General features: G+C 39.2%; 3 protein-coding genes across 8 annotated transcripts; 2 read left to right on the top strand and 1 right to left on the bottom strand.

The window, feature by feature from the left end:
* Positions 1 to 1395: 1395 nt before the first annotated feature.
* si:ch73-54f23.4 (zinc-binding protein A33) lies at positions 1396 to 8687 on the bottom strand. Of its 3 annotated transcripts, none has more exons than XM_044117029.1 (7): positions 8457 to 8687; positions 8223 to 8339; positions 7976 to 8071; positions 5904 to 6137; positions 5452 to 5474; positions 5203 to 5318; positions 1396 to 3699 (listed from the first exon to the last, which is right to left on the bottom strand). In XM_044117029.1, the coding sequence occupies exons 2-7, from the start codon at positions 8286 to 8288 to the stop codon at positions 3146 to 3148; spliced, it is 1089 nt and encodes a 362-aa protein (XP_043972964.1). In that variant the 5' UTR covers positions 8289 to 8339; positions 8457 to 8687; the 3' UTR covers positions 1396 to 3145. The 3 variants fall into 3 exon arrangements, with proteins under 3 accessions (XP_043972964.1, XP_043972962.1, XP_043972965.1); XM_044117027.1 differs by having other exon boundaries at positions 8498 to 8687; XM_044117030.1 differs by having other exon boundaries at positions 8223 to 8297; positions 8498 to 8687.
* A 269-nt stretch (positions 8688 to 8956) lies between these two features.
* ino80e (INO80 complex subunit E) lies at positions 8957 to 13638 on the top strand. 3 transcript variants are annotated; one of them, XM_044117021.1, is made up of 9 exons: positions 8957 to 9051; positions 10805 to 10904; positions 11135 to 11217; positions 11310 to 11380; positions 11462 to 11514; positions 11591 to 11672; positions 12163 to 12283; positions 12537 to 12635; positions 12921 to 13638. In XM_044117021.1, the coding sequence occupies exons 2-9, from the start codon at positions 10844 to 10846 to the stop codon at positions 13125 to 13127; spliced, it is 777 nt and encodes a 258-aa protein (XP_043972956.1). In that variant the 5' UTR covers positions 8957 to 9051; positions 10805 to 10843; the 3' UTR covers positions 13128 to 13638. The 3 variants fall into 3 exon arrangements, with proteins under 3 accessions (XP_043972956.1, XP_043972958.1, XP_043972957.1); XM_044117022.1 differs by lacking the exon at positions 8957 to 9051 and having other exon boundaries at positions 10894 to 10945; XM_044117023.1 differs by lacking the exons at positions 8957 to 9051; positions 12537 to 12635 and having other exon boundaries at positions 10781 to 10904.
* Positions 13639 to 15290: 1652 nt separating this feature from the next.
* On the top strand, positions 15291 to 20261 carry LOC122831087. Of its 2 annotated transcripts, none has more exons than XM_044117020.1 (3): positions 15291 to 16226; positions 18644 to 19402; positions 19626 to 20261. In XM_044117020.1, exons 1-3 carry the CDS (start codon positions 15924 to 15926, stop codon positions 20139 to 20141), a joined length of 1578 nt encoding a protein of 525 aa, XP_043972955.1. In that variant the 5' UTR covers positions 15291 to 15923; the 3' UTR covers positions 20142 to 20261. The 2 variants fall into 2 exon arrangements, with proteins under 2 accessions (XP_043972955.1, XP_043972954.1); XM_044117019.1 differs by having other exon boundaries at positions 15842 to 16226; positions 18641 to 19402.
* Positions 20262 to 20439: the final 178 nt, after the last annotated feature.

The following is a 20439-nucleotide window of genomic DNA, read 5'->3' as shown; positions in this document are numbered from 1 at the left end:
ATGTGCACTGTCTGTGTGTTTGGTATCCATGTGCCTGCTCAAACTGTGTTTCAAGCCAAGAGCGTGGATGTGTTCAGAACCACTAAAAGAAAAAAAAAAATAACTAAACACGAAGTAAAGTATTGATATTTGAGCTTGTTTTGTTTTTGTTTCAGTGCCTACGATGTTTATTGGATTGTCTTTAGTCACTTCCTGGTGGCAAACAGGATGTTCTCACAAAACATTTTATATATAATATCTTCAATGATGGATGATGTGTAAAAAGCATTATAATAAATGCGATATTCTATTGCAGCAGCATAATCTCATTAAATATTTAGAAAAATCCAACTTGACATTTAGTCAGAGAAACAAAATAGCTAATTTTAACAAAGTCACAACTGTCACAAATAAAACTGATCCATACTTAAAAGTTTATGTAGATCAAAGAGTATAGATAGTTTAAGTTATTAATCTATGACTTTCTGTTTTCCTTTATACATATGACATATTATGGAGGCTTATTTTTTCTTGCTCACTTAACTTAAAAAAGATGGAAAGGATCAGAGAATATGTAATTCAAGAAAGGCCGGTTTGTGATGCTCTTTAGAAATTAGAAAAGGTCTTAAAGAAATTGCTACTTACCTTAACTTGCCAATGTCTACACTTAAAAAAGTTTAGCAAACTAAGCTGATAAGGACTCAAGTCTACCATACACATTGAAGACAGAACTTAAGATAAGAGGCATTTTTGTGTCATCAAGTCGCCATAAAATCCATCAGACACTCTAAACATGGCAAGCATGGCAGAAAAAAAGACTTATTCTGATCAGATCACAAATTAAAACATGGGGTGTTTGCTACCCTGTGCCATTATCTGGAACTGTAAACTTTATCCAGATTGAACTATGTGAAAACAAACATTACTGGGGTTTTGTGAACAACAAAAGACTGATGTTCAAAACACAATATGTCTTTCCTTTTGTGAAGTACAGTGGAGGCTCTGTGATGATGTGGAACGCTTACACTGCAAAAACACAAAATCTTACCAGGAGTTTTTGGTCTAGTTTCTAATGCAAATATCTTAGTTCACTTGGAATAAGACACAACTAACTTACAAGCAGCTTTCCAACAAGATATAGTGACTTGTTTTAAGTGAGCAATTCCTTAATATTGATGACAAAAGTATTAACAATAAGTGAAATAATCTGCCACACATTTCAACTTATATGGGAAAAATGTCTACAACTATAACTATAATTTTTTTCACAGATACCAAGGAATTATTGACTTAAAACAAGCTCCTGTATCTTGCCGAAATCTTACTGATGAATCAGTTTTGTCTTATTTCAAGGATACCGAGACATTTGCAGTAGAAACTACGCTCAAAATTCTTGGTAAGATTTTGTGCTTTTGCAGTGTAAGTGGATGGCATCATGATTTCTTCCTATCCTGCCCGTTGTGGGCCTGGTTCTCTCAGGATGTGTCCCGAGTTCATCACAGGGTGCCAAAATGACACACAGACCATTTCAGAGTCAAACCAACAGTCAGGTTTTCATGCCCAGAGAGAACCAAAGCATGCTTAAGAAGAACATGCAAACCCGATGCAGAAAGATCACAGACCAGGAAGGACCTTCTGATTCACCTCCATGCTGCCTGTCTAAATGTTTGTCTATAAATAGTTGTCAATAGAAGATTATGCTGCAGCAGGAAAAAAGTAATTTATTTTAAGGCTTTTTACTCGAGGGGTGTCTCTAGATTACAGGGCTGTTCTGTTAAGACAAAGTATTGAACATGACCCGCCTTTGTTTTTTTCATTTCTTGCACCCAGCAAAGGCTTTGTGTAGCTAGATCAGAGTTATCACATCGTACCGGTTCCAGAAACATTCTGACAACTCAAAGAGAGAACCCACCTCTGTTGCCACCACAGGTTCTCCTTACAATAAGCCAGTCATGTCTGTCCTCTCTGATCACTGCTGCTGTGATGGACTGTTTGTAGGGTGGCATCCCCACATGGTCTCTCTGTTCTTCCATTTTGCACAATTCTTCACACAGATGTTTTGTATTGACAATTGGTCACTTTTTTGTCTTTATTTCATGCCTAAATGAATACTAAGAATAAACAAAAAGGTTATGTCGTCTTCTGTCTTCTTGTCTTTGTCTGTCACACAGCAGCACAGCCGGTTTGATCCCAGGGCTTTTCCTTTCTATTCTAAGTTTAATAAATCATTTAGTGTCAACTATAGTTACATTTAAGATATCAAGCACCATTCCCTCACCTCTCATTCCCTGCGCCATTTTTTGAGCTCCCATAACCTTGCAGGGAGGTGACATAGCAACATAGCAGAGATATTTATAAGCAAGCCAAAGGTTACGTCATGTAGCTCTTTGCACCTGCTGCTGGTTGCTTCTATTTTCTAAAGAGTCCACTTTACATGCTAATAAAAGACCAGTCTGAAAATCATTTTAATAAATGCAGACATTGTGTGACTTGGCTGCTCATTCTGCATTAGAGAAAACAATCAGTCTGAACATAAATTTTTTCCATTTACAATAATTATTAGTAATAATTTACATTTCTTTTTGTTCCTATAATGCTTAAATTATAGGGGCAGTGTTATGTAAAACTGACTTATTTGACCTTCATATCATGCTATAATATTATTCCCTGATCAAAAACACACCTGGAGTGTTGCTTTTATTCTTTCATGCATGTTTGAGAAATCCTTCAATCTCCTGTGGTAAATATTCAGCTGAGCAAAGCGCCTGGGTGGACCTAGCTCTGCCTTTGAGATGAAACTCCTCCAGACTAGCCAGCAGCAATTAGCAAACACTTGGTAGAACTCTAATGGGACAGTGTAAGAAAGAAAAAGAGTTTCTTAAAGAGACAGTGGCCCAATTTCGAGGGGTGAAATTACAGTCAAATTTTTTTTTACGTCATATTTGATCTATACAGCATTTTGATAACAACTGAAGGTGCATTTATCAAATGACACTACATGGCTGGAGAACACATAATACTGCCCCTTTAAATAAATTTAGGCTGCCAGAAATGAAAACGAGACAATAAACCAGAACCTGTTTGGCATCAAGCAAACTGAGAAATAAATTACATTTTAATGATTCTTCTAGGATTCAGTTTGTCCATCAATCCAGCTGCTGAGGTCCTAAAGCAAGGGGTTAAAGATTGTGATTGGCGCTGTGTTCTTTCCTTCGTCTGTGTCACACGGGTTGAAGAAGGGAAACAGGGGAACCATGACGGTTTCCATGGAGAAAGTGTAAATGGGCGCCATGGTAACAGCATTGTAGAAAGTCACCTCCTCGCCCTCACAATCCAAGAACACACCGATGCGGACCAGCTGGGTGGACACGGTGATCTTGGTGGGTTCCGGATCTGTGCAGGCCAAAACAGATCCGCCCTTGAAGGCCAAAGTCCAGAGGCCGATTGAGGTTCCGGTCGCCGTCGTTTCTCCTCTGGGAACATCCTCCCGCGCCACACCCAGCCTCCACGCCGTCTTGTAGCCCACCTCCACCTCCCAGTAGTGTCGGCCGGTGCTGAAGCCCTGGTGGCCCAGGAGACAGTAGTAATAGTGGAACCGACGTGGGTTGGCCTGGACCTCTGAAGCATCTTTCTCTTCATCGAACCAAACGGAAGTGCAGGACTCAGACAAGCATAGATTAGGGTGGGCAGTGTCCGGGTCAAACCTCACCGATGTAATATCTAAAGGCAGAAACAGTTTTAAGTTCAGAGAGATTTAATGAGCCTATATTGCTGTCAAAGATGTTCAATACAAGTTCTTACATCCTTTGAGTGTTTTCACGTTTCGTCACACCAAACCAAACAATTTTATGTGATAGACGAACAAAATATGGTGTCATGTGTGATCAGTTAGTAACATTTACTCAAGTTAGAGTAGCAGCTACTTCAACTCATTTTTACTCAAGTAAAAGTAAAAGCTGTTCAAGAAATTTCTCACAAAAGAATAAAAAGGTATTTGGTAAAAAAGCAGTTCAAGGATTGAGTAACTGAGCAAAAAAAAATCATTTAAAATTTAAAAATGATATAATCAGATGGAACAAAGTATAAAGTTACACTTAAATGTTGATATTTAAAGACCAAAATGAAAATAATTAATACAAAATAATCAAACAAAAAAAATGTTTCCAAATCAATTTATTTCAATATGAATGAAACTTTAATAAAATCTGCAGGCGTGAGTCTGGAGAATTTATTTTGTTAAAACAAGTTTGTTCTCCATTCACTGAAGTTACTCAGAAATTTTACTCAACTAAGAATAATGATACTTCATAATAAATTTACTCAAGTAAAACTAAGAACCACGGTGTAAAAATACTCCTTAAAGTAGTTTCTACAAAATGTTACCCAAGTGAATATATCTGAGTAAATGTAGTGAAATATTACCCAATTCTAGGATGGGAAAGTCGTGGAATTTATAATTTAATGAAGATACGGACAAAATGGAGGTAACAGAATTTAGTAGAGAACAATGTGAACTGCGGAGCGTAAATATACAGAGGTAAGGTGGAAATGACAAAGGGACCAGAAGAGCTAATCAAAGGTGAGTAAATGCTGCTGGGGAGGAAAGCAGAACAGCAGGCTGAAGAAGATGAGGAAGCAAAGAGAATGAAAAAAAACTTGAACCGAATCTAAACAGTAAGCAAAAATTAACAAATCCAAAACACAAAAAATAGAATAAATAAACTAGTACAAGGGGTGATAAATCCTTTAAACTCCATGTACGGCAATGGCACAGAATACGTAGAGCGCAAGTGTTGAAGTTAATGGAAAAGGAAATATTTTTATTTTTAGATTTCTGAAAAATGAGGTATGCATTTTGCATTATCCTTCAATTTAATGCCCCTAAATAAAGTCCACTGCAATCAACTGCCTTTAGAAGTTGCGTAGTAATGTTTATGTTCAACTCAGTTTTACAATCTACAAAGCAAGATGTCACATTTACAGCAAGGTGGGCGACATGGACTTAGAATTTTATTTTGCAGTGCTATTGTGATAACAATGAAAATTATGACAAAAATCTATTTATCACATCTTTTTTATTTATTGCTGTACCCCAAACTCCTGTGGTTATTAAGGTGGTGTGCTGGTCTGGCACATAAAATTCAGCTAAAATAGTTTGAGGTTTAATGTGAGAATATGTGAAAATGTTCATGAATACTTTTACAAAGCAGCTTAGACACATACTTGGGTAGAGGCAGCTTTTCATGTGTTTCCATATCCTGTATTGGATGGGACCCACAAACCAACCTGAGTGGACCTCTGTGTCCACCTCTGCAGGACGAATGAAGTGGACCTGAGACCTAAACCAGCAAAATGAGAAGAGAAAAGTTAACATGGAGCTCACAGCAAATAGAATACTAGACTATGAACAGATTATCAACACACAGAAGGACAAAAGTATACATTTATGAAAGAACACTAAAATAAACCTACCTTTTTACAAGATCTTGGATTTCCTGTAGTGAGACAAAGTTTAGAACATGATCAAAGTCAATAGACTCATAAGCAATGTTTCAACATTTTATTTGCTGACAAATGCACTGACTGTCTCCTGTCCTTTACGCTTTAAATGAGACATTGATTTGCACTTGTAAACTAGACAAGTCAACTATTTAGCTGATCAGCGTCAATAACTGATCAGGAGCCAAGAAGATGCAGCAGAACGAAATAATTGCAGCTCTGCAGATTTATTCCGATGCAAACATGCAGCACAGGATCTTCCTGAAGCTCTGAGTCTGAAGGCATAATCACAACAAATAACAAGTATGATATGTTTATACGTTTTCTTCCTGCATGCTGGAACATCAGAGCTTCTTGTTGTAGTTGCAGCACGATATCAATAATAAACCAGACCAGTAATCTTCTGTCCTCCATGTTTTCCTCACTTTGAACAGTTTAGGACTATCCTCCTCGGCCAACTTGCTGTTCAGCACCCTTATTGCTCTCTCCAGGTCCCTTCCTTGTGCGTCTATCTTCTTCTCCCTCTCCTTCAGCTGCTTCAGCAGTTTCTGTCTCTCTCTCTTCAGTCTTTCCAGCTCCTGATACTCTTCCTCCTCCAGGAAGCGATGGAGGTTCTGAAACTCGGCTCTGATTTCTCGTTCTAGTTTATCAAACTTGTTCTGAAAAGAGAAAGGGGTTTGTTACGTATTTTATATGCAAATTAAATTAAATTAAATGATTTTGCTATGCTGAATTTGTTTTTTAATTAAAGAAGTTGTGAGTGATTTATTTCACAGTGAGGTGTAGATGGATGGTTATCTTGATCATATTTTTTCACAAAAGCAGAGGTATTTTCTTGTCATAGTCTGGATGCATTCCAGTAAAATCATAAAGGCAGAAACACAAAGTGGCAAAAAAAAAAAAAAAACATGGAAAAATTCCTTTGAAACAAACAATGAAAAACAAAATGTTTAAACTCTCTATGGTGGTTGCCTGAATTGATTTATTTGTCTTTTAACAGAGCTTGTTTTTCAGAGAGACCATTCTTTTAACATATTGTGAGATTATGTCTTCATGCCTTGGAAAAATGTTTGAACCTGTTGAATTTTTAACATGTTGTGATGTTACAACCAACAACTTCAATTTGTTTTGGGGAGATTTTCTGTGATTCATCAAAGAATGCATCATTTTGAAATGGAAGAAAATTAATTACTGGTCTGGACATTTTCTACAAGTTAAACTCTGACATGGTCCGTCCATCGTAGTTGATTCTTCAAAGAAGAATGCAACTGTAGCAGCAAATCGTAAGATACAATACCTGTAAGGTATCGAACTGTTGGATGATGTTCAGGCATGTCCATGATACTTTCTGTGATTTTTTTGCAATAAAAATCAAAGTGTTTATGACACAAATTTGGAAATATTTGAGATACTTGCGCTTAATTATGACAGCAAATGTGACTTTTTATTACTCAGTGAATAGATTATGGAATATAATCTGACATTGATTAAGACTGAGACAGCTGTTTACTACAAGTAAGAAAGTTTTGTCAATGTTTGAGAGAAATCTGCAATAAACTCCAAATTATTAGGGCAAAAAAGTGAGAGGATTTGTTGATTTTGCAAGAATTTCCACAATAATTCTCAAGAAACTGGAAGGACTGACTGATATAATTTGGCAGTAAACAGATAAAAACTGCATTGATTTGATTGAAAATAGAATATTTAAGCACACGTAGTGTTTAGTCTTGAATCTAGAGGGCCACATAAGAAGCTATGGCAGATCGGATTTGGTCCACAGGCCTCCAGTTTGACACATGTGATCTATAATTTGAAAATGTCAAAATATATATATTTGACAGAAGAACAAATATGGTTCAAAAATAGATCAAGCTCTGTCATACTGTGGGTGTGGCATATCTCTGGTAACTTGGTTGAATTTTCTAAAACCAGTCTTTTGTAGTAACTTTCTGGTTACTACAAAAAAACATGGGGGGTTTTTTGCAAACCCCCCATGTTTGCATTTTTGCCCCTTGTTAGCAAAAATGCAAACATGGGGGGTGCTGTGATGGCGTAGGGGATAGCGCAACCCACGTTTGGAGGCCTTGAGCTCTGAACCTGGCCGTTGCAGATTTGATTCCCAGACCCGGCGACATTTGCCGCATGCCTTCCCCCCTTTCCTGTCAGCCTACCTTCATATGAGGGACACTAGAGCCCACCAAAAAAAATCCTGGAGGGGAGAAAAAAAAGCAAACATAACTTCTTATAATTTTCTTCTTTTAACTGATGATCCCACCTGAGTTGTGGATCTCTGTAGCTCCTCCAGAGACAATGGCTTTTTTTATCAGGGGTCTATTTTTGTAAGAATTATTTTTGTGAGGCATGCTTTTACCTCAATGTTTTCGTACTGCTTCAGTCCTAATTATTCTGTCTTATATCCTGTGTTGAGCTCAACCTTTTGTGTCTGACAGCAGTGTATTTGTGTTGGAATGAAGAATGAATAATGCAGCAAAAATACCTCGACTTCCACCGAGTCTGTGTACGTGTCTCTCTCTGCTTCTCTGCATTCGTCTACCTCATGTTTGATTCTTTTAATAGCCTGAACAAGCTTGGCCTGTAACACTCACACAGACACACACAGAAGAGGCAGGTTATTGGGGAAAAGGCAGAAAGGTTTCCCAGAATTTGTTTGCTTCAAAGGTTCACCTTTCCACAAACACTGAGATGTTATGAAGCCACTGAGAGCAACAAACCATGAAGCTTACCTTGTTCTCACAGAGAAGGCTTTTGCTGCAGTTGTTGCTTGTGTCTTTGGTGTGGTTCTGGTACATTCCAGTTTCCTGAATAAGGAGCAAAGCTGAAGCAGAAGGGCCTCAGAGAAGCTGAAATAAAAAAATTGATGGAAGGAGTGCTGAGGGTGAGGCAACATGAAGGACATTAGTACACATTAAGGAGATTGGGAGACACTGGGGGTGGGGGGGAAATAGACAGGAACACACATGCTGACATGATGAAAACAGCAGGCAAGACATGGACATACATCCAAGCAGAAAATTCACAAGACGAAACGCATTGACAGGCTCTGGTAATCAGGAGCAACAGCCTGACTTGAGAATATATGGCTCCATTAGAAACAAGCAGGGGAGCAGTAGGAGGGGCCGAGGACTGGAGCTGCCAGGAGGGATTGTTGGCTGATAGGGAGAGGTTGGCAGCAGCGATTTATGGAAGCAGAAACAGATGAATCTATTTCTGTCTGCCTGTGTCTTTGGAAAACAACAAGAGAGGCAGCCAGCCAGTCAGAGATTGTGTTTCATATCAGTTGTTGTGCCTGGAAGGGAGAGGATCCATGTTTATTTTTGAAAGGTGACTCTGTGATGTCTATGGAAAGGGTGGCAAGATCCTGGGTTAGAGCTGTTTGTATTAGCGCCCTGCTGGGGAAGGTGCATGAAAGGACTCTGTTTTGAGATGGAAGAACTCAAACTAAATGTGCAGGTTAATGCTATCTGTGTTCCAACGGTCCACTCTCTTTATCTCTCCGTTCCCCTCCCCCAACGAATCCCACACAAACACAGAGGGTCTGGCTACAGGCTATGGGTATGTGCACTGAAGCAGCATCTCTGCAAATGTTCTTCATCTATAATTCATGATTCTGTGCCCGGGCAAGTGACTGTAAAGAGCTAAGGTTAGGCTGCAAACTTGGTGCAGTACAACCTGCTGCAGGTGGAGAGGACACCTGCAGGGGGAGATCAGTAAGGCACAAAATCTTACTGCAAGATGGCATCGGATGTTTCACTGAGGGAGAGTCGAGCTGGCTCCAAATTATGACTCACTGAAAGATTTTCCCACTTCATGATATATTCAATCATTGCATGTTCATTATGTACTTATTAAATTGGACTATTTAATGCACTTTTAAAAATACGAACCAAATTCAAAGTATTTTATTGTGAGATTTATGGTCACACAAAGTAGAGTATATTTCCAAAGAAAAAGAAAAATATTTACATTTTTAAGTTGCTACTTAAAAATCAGAAAGTATATTGTGGATATTGTACATTGCTGCCATTTTTTGCATCTAAATTGCAATCAGAAAGTACAACAAACAGCAAAACCATCTTATATTAGGATACTAATCTTAAAGAATTTACATTGAAAATACATTTATATATTGATAATTGGAAAATCCATTGAAAATGCTATAATTCATTTTAAAAATGAAAGCTCATGTTTTATATACATTAATTGCATGTAGAGGAAAACATTTTCTGTGTTAATTTCTGTTAATTTAGATAATTATGGCATAAGAAAGCTTCAAAATAAATTTTTGTAAATATAAGACTATAACATATGACCAATAAAAAGCTGTATATAATACAGGCATGTTAGATCATGTCAGACAGCTGCAGCTCCCTCAGAGCAGCTATGGCTACAGTCCAGTAGCTTGCCGTCATCAGTAAATGTGTGTGTGAACGGAAATGACTGATTTCATTGTAACGTGTTTTTGAGGGTCCTGAAAAGCGTTATCCAAGTCTGCAGTATTTCAGTTCATTACTGTGCTGGACTGGCATTTGGCCTGGACTCAGTTAGTATGAATTACTGCATCATAAAATCACATCTTCTACAAAAGCTTGTAAATAGAGAAGAATATGAAACACTTTTTAATCTCCTAGTAGATGGTTGCACTGACCTCGGACTTGATCAAACAGACCTACAGTAGTAGATGGCATGATTCCCACAATCAAATTTAAGTGACTCTTTAATCTGCCTCCTTACACTTTGATTTCAAAATGAAAATGACAAAACTTTATCTGGAAATTTGACGATAGGGTAACTATTCAGTTTCCCCCCTCTCTGTTCAGATTCTGGTTCAGGAGTGGCATGAAACAAGGAATGAAACTTGTCGCTCTGGTTCATGCTGGGTATGTTTTAGTGGCTGTTGATGTTCTGACTTCAGGACCCTATGAATTCATACAGACAATGAATATAATTTCTTTCAGAATGTTCTAAAGGCAGCAGCTTTTGGACCTTTTTCTACTGTGCTTTTTCCTTCCACAGAACCTTCCATTAATGTGCCTGGATGTAGCTCTGCGTACAGTCAGCTTCTTCACCATTTAAATTGTGTGACTTACTTTGAGGGTGTTAATAACTCCCTAGCCTTCTTCCCTACAATTACCTCATAAAATAATATTTTTTGTGTCAGACATTACATTTTATTGCTTCAATGTTTTGTAAACCATAAACATCAATACCAACAACATTAACGTAGTTTATCCAATGAATCTACATCATGGTGAATAGTGCTCTGTTTTCTGAGGCAGATGATGATCTACAACTTCCTAACCTGCAGGGGGCAGCACTTAGCTGTGATGGATCTACCTAACCGGAAATGCTGTGGAGCAAGACGCATGTAAACAAGAGGATGTCGCAGAGACCGACCCAAGCTAGAGGTAGCAAATTATATTTTCAAAGAGTTTTGTTATTTTCAGAGGTATTTTTACTTTTTCAAGATATTGTATGTTTTCAGCGGCGTTTGCGTCCTGCATGTTGACATATGTAGCATTAAAACAGCGTTGCTAAGCTAACCGAGCTCTCAACACAGTTTCAAATACAACCTACACTGCGCCAAAACAGCTCGCATATAGTTGATTTTTAATCGCTTTGGATCTTAATTTTTCAGAAATGAACGGTCAGACAGACGTTGAGGTCGACTACAAGCGGAAATACAAAAATCTCAAAAGAAAATTAAAATTTCTTGTTTATGTGAGTGATTTTTCCTTTTTTTTAATCACAAGTGTTTTCTTTCCAGGATTTGTTCTTTACTTCGTTTTTACTATTGTTTTGCTGGTTTACAGGAACAGGAATGTTTTCAGGAGGAGTTGAGAAGAGCACAAAGAAAACTTCTGAAGGTTTCCCGAGACAAAAGGTGAGATTGATTTTGCTTGGAGATATCCACGAAAAAATAAAAATAAAATCGTTGTAAACTGAAGCTCCCCCTGGTTTCCAGCTTCCTTCTAGACAGATTGCTCCAATATGAGAGGGTTGATGAAGACTCCTCTGGTAGGTGTAACATAAATAAATCTATATTATCTATTTTACTTGCTTACTGAATCATGTTTTCTTACTTCTTTCTCAGATTCAGATGCAACAGTTTCTTCAGAAAACAGTGAAGGGGAAGGACTAAGAGAGAGGGAAAGAGAACGAGAAATTGCAAAGAAGTAAGCTGCACATTTTTATGAGCTGGAAAATGATCCAACTAGATGTGCTTATTCTCTAGAAAAGCGTTCATGCACTTTTTAATTGTAAAAACCATTAAATCAAATCCTAATTTGATTTAACTGTTAGATAGAACTAGCTAACAGCTAGTTATATGTAGCTAGCTGTTAGCATTAGCTGTTAGTTCCTGCTTCCCCAAAGTTTATTTTTGATAGACTTGTATTTGTCGTTATTTAAGATATTAAGCTTTCTAGAACTCGTGGAACAGTGCACTTTGAGTAAAATAGAAAGTAATTTATTGCTATATTATTCATGTTAAGAATATCCTTTGAAAAAAGATATTCTTATTATATATCTTCATCATATTCTTTCTGATGTCAGAAAATTAAACTTATGAGCATGTTGCAGCTTTTCAGATGTCCAGTTATGTTCCATTTTACATATATATTATATTCATCCTTTTTGACAGCTTCTTTTTCTTCTTTTTTTCAGGAGAAAAAGCAGCCCTGGAGCCTGCCTTTCATCCTCTTCATCATCGCCTCATCTCTCTCTGCTGTCCCGTTCTGGAGTAAACCCCCTGCAGTCGTCCAGCGCCGGATCGTACCTCAACGCTGTGAGTTCTCCATCTCTTCCTCTGCAGCCATTACCATCTTCTTATCTGCAGGCATAATCCCTGTTTTCATTGAGCATTCTTTTATTCATGCCTTTTTTATTGTTGTCAGTTATTATTTTTTTAATGCCTTCACCATCTCTGTACTCTTCATTCTCCTGTGTTTGTTCTTTTGTGTTTGGTCTGTGTATGTTTGTGTTGTAAACTCCTCATGTGGTCATTTGGGAAAATCGGGGTGTGCATGTGTTTGGGGCAGATGCCCTTCCCACCAGAGTATTTGGCACCGCCAGCTGAGCGAATGAAGAAAGAGAGAAAAACAAAGACACCAAAAAACAAGCGAGTGGCCACAGGGAAGGTGAGAGGAGGGGGATTGGAGATACTTACAGAGAGCAGTAATCATAAGACATATTGCAGATATTTGGTATTTATTAGTTTATTTCAGATTTTGCTCAGTGTAATGCATAATGGTGTCTTTTCATGCAACAATTCTTTAAATTAAGTCACATAACACATGTTTTGTCTTGTTTTTACTTGTACATCTGTGACGTAGCCATCCATTGTCACACATCTTTTATTTAAGAGGTTTTTGTCCCTTCCTATGTCACTGTTTTGAAATCATCTGTACCCTCCTCCTCCTCAGGTTGTTGGTCCGATGGCGGCTAACTACACGTCAGCCTCCGGTACCCCTCAAACAGCCAGCAGCCCCTTCAGCTGGGTTCCCAAACAAATGCTCAGCGGAGATGCGGCTGACGAGGAAGGTGAGAGCGACGGGGACAGCGACAAGGGAGACGAGGACAGAGGGGAGGGAGACGAGGCCGAGCTCGTCATTGACATCCCCAATGAGTGAAAGTGACTGGGAGCTGGGATGTATCTAACGGCAGGACAGAGGAGGGGGGGCCTGCTTCTGTTTGTGTAAGGGGTGAAAGAGAGGACTTGAATGTTTGTCCTGAAAGGCAAGCTCCCCCTGGTGGAAATGAGATTCATTGTAGGAAAAATAAAACTGCAGAAATGAGTGTTGTTGAAGTAATAAAACCGTAAAACAGTGATAGTTTCTTAAATTCAGTCTTAGTTGTACAGGTGCACTGATTATGTTTTCCCAACCAGAACTGATTTATTTTTGTGTCTTAATCTGCTGATTTACAATGTAAAATATTTTTCCTTCTCCCAATAATTGAATGTGAAAAACATTGACCATAAAAAAGATGGATTATCTGTTTTTCTGAACAGCAACAGATATTTTGCCCTAAGCAGAGATTTTGCATTTCAAGTTCCAAAATAGGTTTAACTGGAAAGCTTCTGCACTGTTGTAACATGTTGGTACCTAAAACCTGCTCAGCATTAAAGGGCTAATGGTGGTTCTGTGGAAGTATTATGGGTAATATTTATTTCCCTTTCCTGCAGTAGGAAGATGTTGTATCTTCATGAGCTAGAAGAAATTATAAATGAATCTTTGGTGGGAGCTAATGACTCATCAGACGTGTTTTTAGCAGATTAAAACAACACGATCTGAACATTTTTGTTGGTGGATTGATAAAACCAGCTTTTTCCCACACAGAAGCAGTGATTATCAACGTCACAAAATAGTTCCAACTTTACATAGTTTGTTGTGAAATTGTAAACTGTTTACAGCGGGTAAAGCTATTCTTTGCCATTGATATGAACATGTTCTGTTTGAGCTTAGCTGTCATCGCTAGCTAAAACGGGCAGCTTATATCTGACTAGCTGTTAGCATTAGCTGTTAGCTTCTACTTCCCCTAAAGTTTATTTTTACTTCTAACAAGCTCACAGTGATATAACATCTTTGTTCTCCAGGTAATAAAGGTATTAGTTTATTAAACAGAGCTTCACTTTTGTTTTTTGTTTTTTAATTTTTTTAATTTAATTTTGTTAGATATTAATTTCCTGTATTATTATTATTTTTTATTTTTTTTATTAAAATAACCCAAAAACTGATGGTGCCCTGAAAATACAAATCACCAGACCAGTTGTTATTGTAGATTATAAATGCTCGACTGGTGGAAGCTTTGCATAACTACTGGTCATGTTAGGAGCTTTCTGCACCAAAATGCCCATTTCCTCCTGTGACATTTGACCTGCTGATCATCAGAGAGAGCTGTCCAAGGAAAAACTATGACTTCAATCAGTGACTGGTTGATTGGTCCATCAATACCTATTTAGCCAACTTGATCAATCCCACGGCTGATTCTATGCTTCCTCTGGTTAATCAGTGCATTCATCCTTATTTGCTCTTCAGAGATTTGGTTTTGCTTTGCTTGGATCAACCACCATCTCAGAGTTTTTTGTTTGTAACCTTAGAGTTATAAATGTCTATTTTTTACAGTTCTGGTATATTTAATCTGTGCTAGGTATCAGCTGTTATCTTTAAGAATGTCAAAATAACCTTTTTTAAATACATGAACACGTTGTTTTTACATTTGTAAAGTTGTGTATTGACATTTTTCGATTTTAGCTCACTAAACATTTTGTTTTCAACTAAAATTTTCTCAGCTTTGCTATTTAAATAGCACAGAAGCAATCCTAGAGAAACTTCTGATCTTGTTGCAACATTCATCTGAAAGCGTTGCATATATCTCACTCGATGGCTTGATGCCCCACCCTGAACATCACACCCACAAATGTTCGTTCCAAGTTTGCATTCTTTAAAGTTAGCATGTAAGCATGCTCTTTCTCTCTGCAAAGGCACCACAATCCATATTTTGAATAATATCTACTCCTTGTTTGACCTCTGCAGAGGAACGCTGACACTACTCTGCATAACTTCATCGGTGCCTTTGGCTCCATTTACCCATAACTTTTGAACAATGTGAAATGATTCTGGCTGAGCTCCACTTGTTTTTGTTGTCTGAAGTGCTTGAGACATTTTTTTTTTTTTTTCAGTCTAGCCTTGCTCTGTGAAGAATTTGTGTTTACGCCACCTTTGCCTCATAATGATTTTGTAAGAATCCATCTGTTCCAGAATCATGCCTCAGCAGGCAAGTTGCTGATATTAGGGAAAGTCGGCTTTAATCTGCAAGGCATTGAAGTAGGCGTGTGAGTTCAGGGTGAACGTGTTGCTGTTGGAATTACAGTTTAATGAGGATTTCATCAACAGACTCTGATAATTATAGAGCTCTTTTGCTCTGTTTTCAGTGTTGTTGTTTTTTACTGAGTAAGGACTCTCAAGAATAATAGAGTTTAAAGGTTTGATGGTTGTGCTCAAACCGATTTTTGGGAATGCAGACTTACAGGTAATCAGTAGGTGTTGGCTCAGGTTGTGTGTATTACAGTAGTGAGAAGTAAAGGTGCAGCTGCAGAGGGAGTGGTGAGGTGCAGAAACAATCGGAGGGAGAGTCAGAGGGTGGAACTAACAGGGGGGTGAGGCTGTCAGGGGGACAGGGAAATGAAGGAGTCAGCAAGACTGCTCCTGCAACCACTGATTCGTCCTCTCTGAGCTCGTCTGGCAGGGGAGGAAGGCAGGGATGGCTGCAGATAAACCGGAGGACGGAGCGAGGAGTCAGTGAGGGGGGAAGCAAGAAGCCCATCAGCAGCCATCATTTATCTTCTCCATCTATACAAGGAAACCACTGGATAATTTATACGCCTCTCCCTTCTCACTGTGTGTGAGAGAGGGAAGATACTCACCATGCTGCTGAATGTTGCTGCTGCTGCGGTGTGGCTGCTGGCACAGCTGGGCCCGGGCCTGTCTCTTCCAGCTGAGCATGACTCAGAGCCAGGCTTCACGCTCTGTGACGGCTGCTTCTACAGACAGACGCCTCCCCGGGGAGCCGCAGCTGAGCCGCCGCTGCACCAACACTGCCACAGACTGCCGGGGGGACGGGCATTCACCGCTCTGTCCAGGCCGGCCTGTGACACGGCTGTCTGCTCGGCCTTCCATCTCAGCCACGGATGGACGGGGAGGGAGGAGCTGCAGGAGGGGGAGGCTGTGGTAAGGATACATTTGTCACAATGTTTATCTAGTTTTGATAACATGAAATGAAAAATAAAAATGGTGTTATTTAAAAGTCTAATCCCTCCGTATTTCTTCAAAAATAGCTTTAAGGCACCATACTATAAAAGCATTCTGTGAAGTGTCTGTTTCTCTCTTTTTTCAAGTTTTTCTTTGGACTCAGATTTTGCTTCCAAAGATGTTTTATCAACCACAAACTTCAGTGTATCAAATTAATGTTTTATGTGGTAGACCAAGACAGAGTAATCGCTAATTCAGCTAAATCCTGGCTCAACCGGCTGCCTTCAAGCTCACCTAGTTGTAATAAATCCAGCTGTTCCTTGAAGACCTCAGCATCATAAAGACCAGCAGACAGGTCAGGGATAAAGAAGCAGAGATATGTTATAAAATAATACCCCATATTTTGAAGATTTCACAAAGATTCAGTCCATCATCTGAAAATGGAAAAAGTGTCGCAGCTCCAAACCTGTTCAGACGTGACACCTAATCTCACTGATGAAAGCAGAGCATTTATCAGTGAAACACAGAGGATGGCAGCTCTGGAGGAGCTGCACAGATCCAGAGCTCAGCAAGGAGAATCAGTTGACTGGATCAGCTGTGTCCTTCAGCAATCTGGACTTTATGGAAAAGTTGACAGAAGTCCTGTTTGCAGAAACAATCAGAATAATTGTGATGAATCGATTATTAAAATAATCATCAACTAATTTAGGAATCAATTAATTGCAACTTGGAGTCTACAAAAAGTCATATTGTTGAAAAAACAATGTATTCAGATCAGTATTTAAGCCAAAACTTTACAAAATATATATACATTTTACATTTAAGATAAAAACACATTTTAAAACATGTTTCACCCAAAACTGCTCAAGTGACACAGCTTTAGCTTCATCCGGTTCAAATTCACTAAACAAATGCTGTTATAGCACTTTAGTCAATAAAATATTTATATTCTTTTTTAAAAAAAGGAACTGAATTATTTAATAGCTTTTTCAAAAATAATCCACAAACATGTGGAAGAAGGTCCTTTGTTCAAAACCTTCTTCTTGTATTTTGCATTGTCCTGAATGCAAAACAGTTTATGTTCTAGATAAATAACATCCCAAACAAATTGGCTGCATCATGCTGTGGGACTGGAGAAAAAAAACCTGTCAACTAACTTTTTAGATGCTGCAAAAGACAATATGCAGCTGGAGCTGCAAGAGACTGCATCCATTCACTTCCCTGCTGCAACACACCTGAATCAAATCTGACATCAGCTTGTCACCAGGTTCTGTAAAACCTGATAATGAGTAATTCAAATGGTTCAGGTGTGTTGGAACAGAAATGTATGTAAAAACGAAGGTAGTGTTAGACTCCTGGTTTAGATCAAAGCATATTTATGCATAAAATTGACCCAGTTAAAGCCCAGATCTGTTGTTCATATTTCATCTGAAGCTTCTGAACCACTTGGAAGCAACAAAGGGATGATTGATCAAATATATATATATATATATAAAAGGCATATTTATCACATTTATAATCCAAAAATCTTAACTTTGTTGTTTAGCCTTTGAATTCCTAAGAGTCGTATTTCCCTCAGTCCAGCTAAATATGACTTATTTAGATCCACAAATGTTACATGATCTTTAAGAAGACAACTAACAATCTTTGGTAAATATCTACTTAAGAATATTTATTGTGATTGTTAAAGAACCCAATATCATATCTGGAGCAGATAAAAACATATAAATTTTGCTGTTTCTTCTGTGGAAGGACAAAAAAAGATATGAAACAATGTCACTAGTATATTTAGGGCCATTCTGTCATGAAATTAATTTATTACATTGGAAAACAATGCCTCAAACCACAATTTGTTCTTAAATTTATATTTAAGACATAGTTGATTCTTTATCATTTGAAGTTAGGGTCACCATTGAGGAATGTCCAAAGAGCTGAAGAAGCTAAATATAATTTCCAGCATAGCAATAATCATTTAGGTCTGTTCATTAACGCAACAGTTGAGAAAAGTTGAGAAAAGAGTCAGAAATTGATAATTAAATGTCTTTTATCAGACTTCTAATTCAACAGGCACCAGGATGTTAATTTACAAATCTCAATAATAATGTACGTTGCTGTTCATTTCATTGGCAGGTGATGTTTTCAGTCCCAGTGCAAACAGTTGGCAAATGCATGACTCAGATTTTAGAAATGCATTATGAAGACATTCATGAGAAGATGAAGAAGGTGTGGAGGGAGAAAAGTTGACCTTGCAGACTTTTTACATGCATGGAAAGTTAAATATTAACAAAAGTATTGAATTCAAATAGTACACGATGCTAGGTTGGAGCTTTTACAATGAAAAAAGTTTGATTTACTGTAAAAGTAATAATTAATTTGATTCCTTTTTTCCCTGGCAGACAGAGGAAGAACATGGTGTCAAAGTCGCCGTTCCAGTTCTTCTTAGAGGAGCAACAGAGGATCCGTCTGACTCTCCACTTCAACAGTGGGACTCAACAGTGGCGGCACTGATCCAGTCCAGCATTATTCCCAAGTGCGCCGCTTTAGGAGGGGGTGTCTACGTTCTGACAGGAGCAGGACGTCTCGGGGCAGCTGAGGATGGAGACAAAGCGTGTCAGGCCAATCCGCGGTGGATGGCAACGTGCTGCGCTCCTCCAGGGGGGAAGAGCGGCTTCAGTGTGGGGTTAATCAAAGAGACAGAAGAGGCGGAGAGGCAAGTGAGCATAAAGGAGCTGGAGGAGATGTTAGGGGTGGAGGAGCTGTTCTCTGAAAGCTGTGGGGAAGAAGACAGGGAGACAGCTGCAGCCGCAGAGGGGCTTCACACCGACGCGGTTCATGCAAATGCCACACAAACAGATGTGAATTCAGAAACTGTTGACCCACATGCAAAGGCAGACATAGAGGAGAGCAGCAAAGATTCAACACCGGAGGAAAGGGTTGGTGTTGATGCTAAATCGGAGGATTCTGACCTTTCAGAGGAAACTGCAGCAGAATCTGTAATTTCTGTCAGCAGCAGGGTGCAGCAGTACAGCGAATCTGTTCCTGAAGACGACTCAAACTCCACCAGCACTCTGCTCTACGTCCTGTCCACCACCCTGTCCATCCTGACAGTTCCTCTCCGCCCCGTGTTCTCCACCGTCACAGAGTTTCCTGCTCAGGTGATCCAGCATAAGCATTAAATCCTGCCTTTAATTTTTGTTTTTAAGCCACTGAGGCCTTCTGTCATTAGACACAACTCTCTACGCTTATTGGCACCACTAGTAAAGATGTGGTAAAAGTCTGAAACATGCAGATTTTTGGTGAAATGTACGACAGAGTATTAGTTAACAGATCTGGTATGGTTCCATGGTTTCATTCCTCTCACACCCTTTTCTTCTTCAGGTGACTCATGTTCTTCAGGAAGATATGGGAGTCCTGTCCGCGCTGCCTGGCGACACCTTCACACTGTTTCACCTCCTCACCTCTGACCTCCTCTCCTGGACGGGATCAGCTGGAGAAATGCTGCTCGGTGTTGGGGAGACGTGCTTCTCCAGTGTTTATTACTGTTCTTCGTCAATGGCGGAGGCCCTGCTGAGCAGCTGCCACACCGGCCTGACGGGCATAGGAACCCTGGCCGGAGACACAGTGGGGATTTTTGGTGGTGTTCTGGATAATAGCTGGTGGCTGACCAAGTTCTTAGGAGGGAGACTGTGGGAGCAGACTGAAGGCTATGTGGGTAACGTGGTGTCGGAGATGGGGGGTCAAGCTCAGGCTGTGGGCGGAGGACTGGGCAGGCTGGCCTGGAGAAGCGTGAGCGGAGTGGGCAGCGTCTTCACGATGGGAGGAAATTTTATAATGGGGATGCTAAATGTGGTTTTTGGTGCAGCAGGAGAGGCGTTTGGGAAGGAATCAGAGTAAAAGGGTGAAAGGTTTAGACAAAGCCATAAATAAAGTGTCTATATTCAGTTTTGGTTTGGATTTTACTTGTGCACCCGGGAAGCTGAAAAATTAAAACTTGATGTCATTTGATATGCCTTAGAAGAGTTTTCAGGTTTTGTCTTAATGTAATAAAGTTGAAATGTTGCACAATGTGCTATAGATCACTGTGGAAAGCTGGATGTCCAAATAATCTGATGCGTCTGAGAGGTCTGATTTGTAAAAACACACCCTGTGCTTTGGGATCTAAAGGCTCAACTCAATTCCTCTGTTGGATTTT

This window comes from Gambusia affinis, linkage group LG05 (genome assembly GCF_019740435.1).
Source record: "Gambusia affinis linkage group LG05, SWU_Gaff_1.0, whole genome shotgun sequence".
NCBI lineage: Eukaryota > Metazoa > Chordata > Actinopteri > Cyprinodontiformes > Poeciliidae > Gambusia > Gambusia affinis.
This window is presented reverse-complemented; position numbering and strand designations above follow the sequence as displayed.

Bases quoted from the DNA above. Each gene is read 5' to 3' on its own strand.
- si:ch73-54f23.4 (XM_044117029.1), bottom strand. From the start codon at position 8,288: ATGTACCAGAACCACACCAAAGACACAAGCAACAACTGCAGCAAAAGC. The intron at 5,475-5,903 runs GTGAGGAAAACA...GTCTCACTACAG, and splicing joins ATAGTCCTAAACTGTTCAAA to GAAATCCAAGATCTTGTAAA. The intron at 5,319-5,451 runs GTAGGTTTATTT...TTGCTGGTTTAG, and splicing joins ATCCAAGATCTTGTAAAAAG to GTCTCAGGTCCACTTCATTC.
- ino80e (XM_044117021.1), top strand. From the start codon at position 10,844: ATGCTGTGGAGCAAGACGCATGTAAACAAGAGGATGTCGCAGAGACCG. The intron at 11,515-11,590 runs GTAGGTGTAACA...CTTCTTTCTCAG, and splicing joins GGTTGATGAAGACTCCTCTG to ATTCAGATGCAACAGTTTCT. The intron at 12,636-12,920 runs GTGAGAGGAGGG...CCTCCTCCTCAG, and splicing joins AGCGAGTGGCCACAGGGAAG to GTTGTTGGTCCGATGGCGGC.
- LOC122831087 (XM_044117019.1), top strand. From the start codon at position 15,924: ATGCTGCTGAATGTTGCTGCTGCTGCGGTGTGGCTGCTGGCACAGCTG. The intron at 16,227-18,640 runs GTAAGGATACAT...TTTTTTCCCTGG, and splicing joins TGCAGGAGGGGGAGGCTGTG to CAGACAGAGGAAGAACATGG. The intron at 19,403-19,625 runs GTGATCCAGCAT...TTTCTTCTTCAG, and splicing joins TCACAGAGTTTCCTGCTCAG to GTGACTCATGTTCTTCAGGA.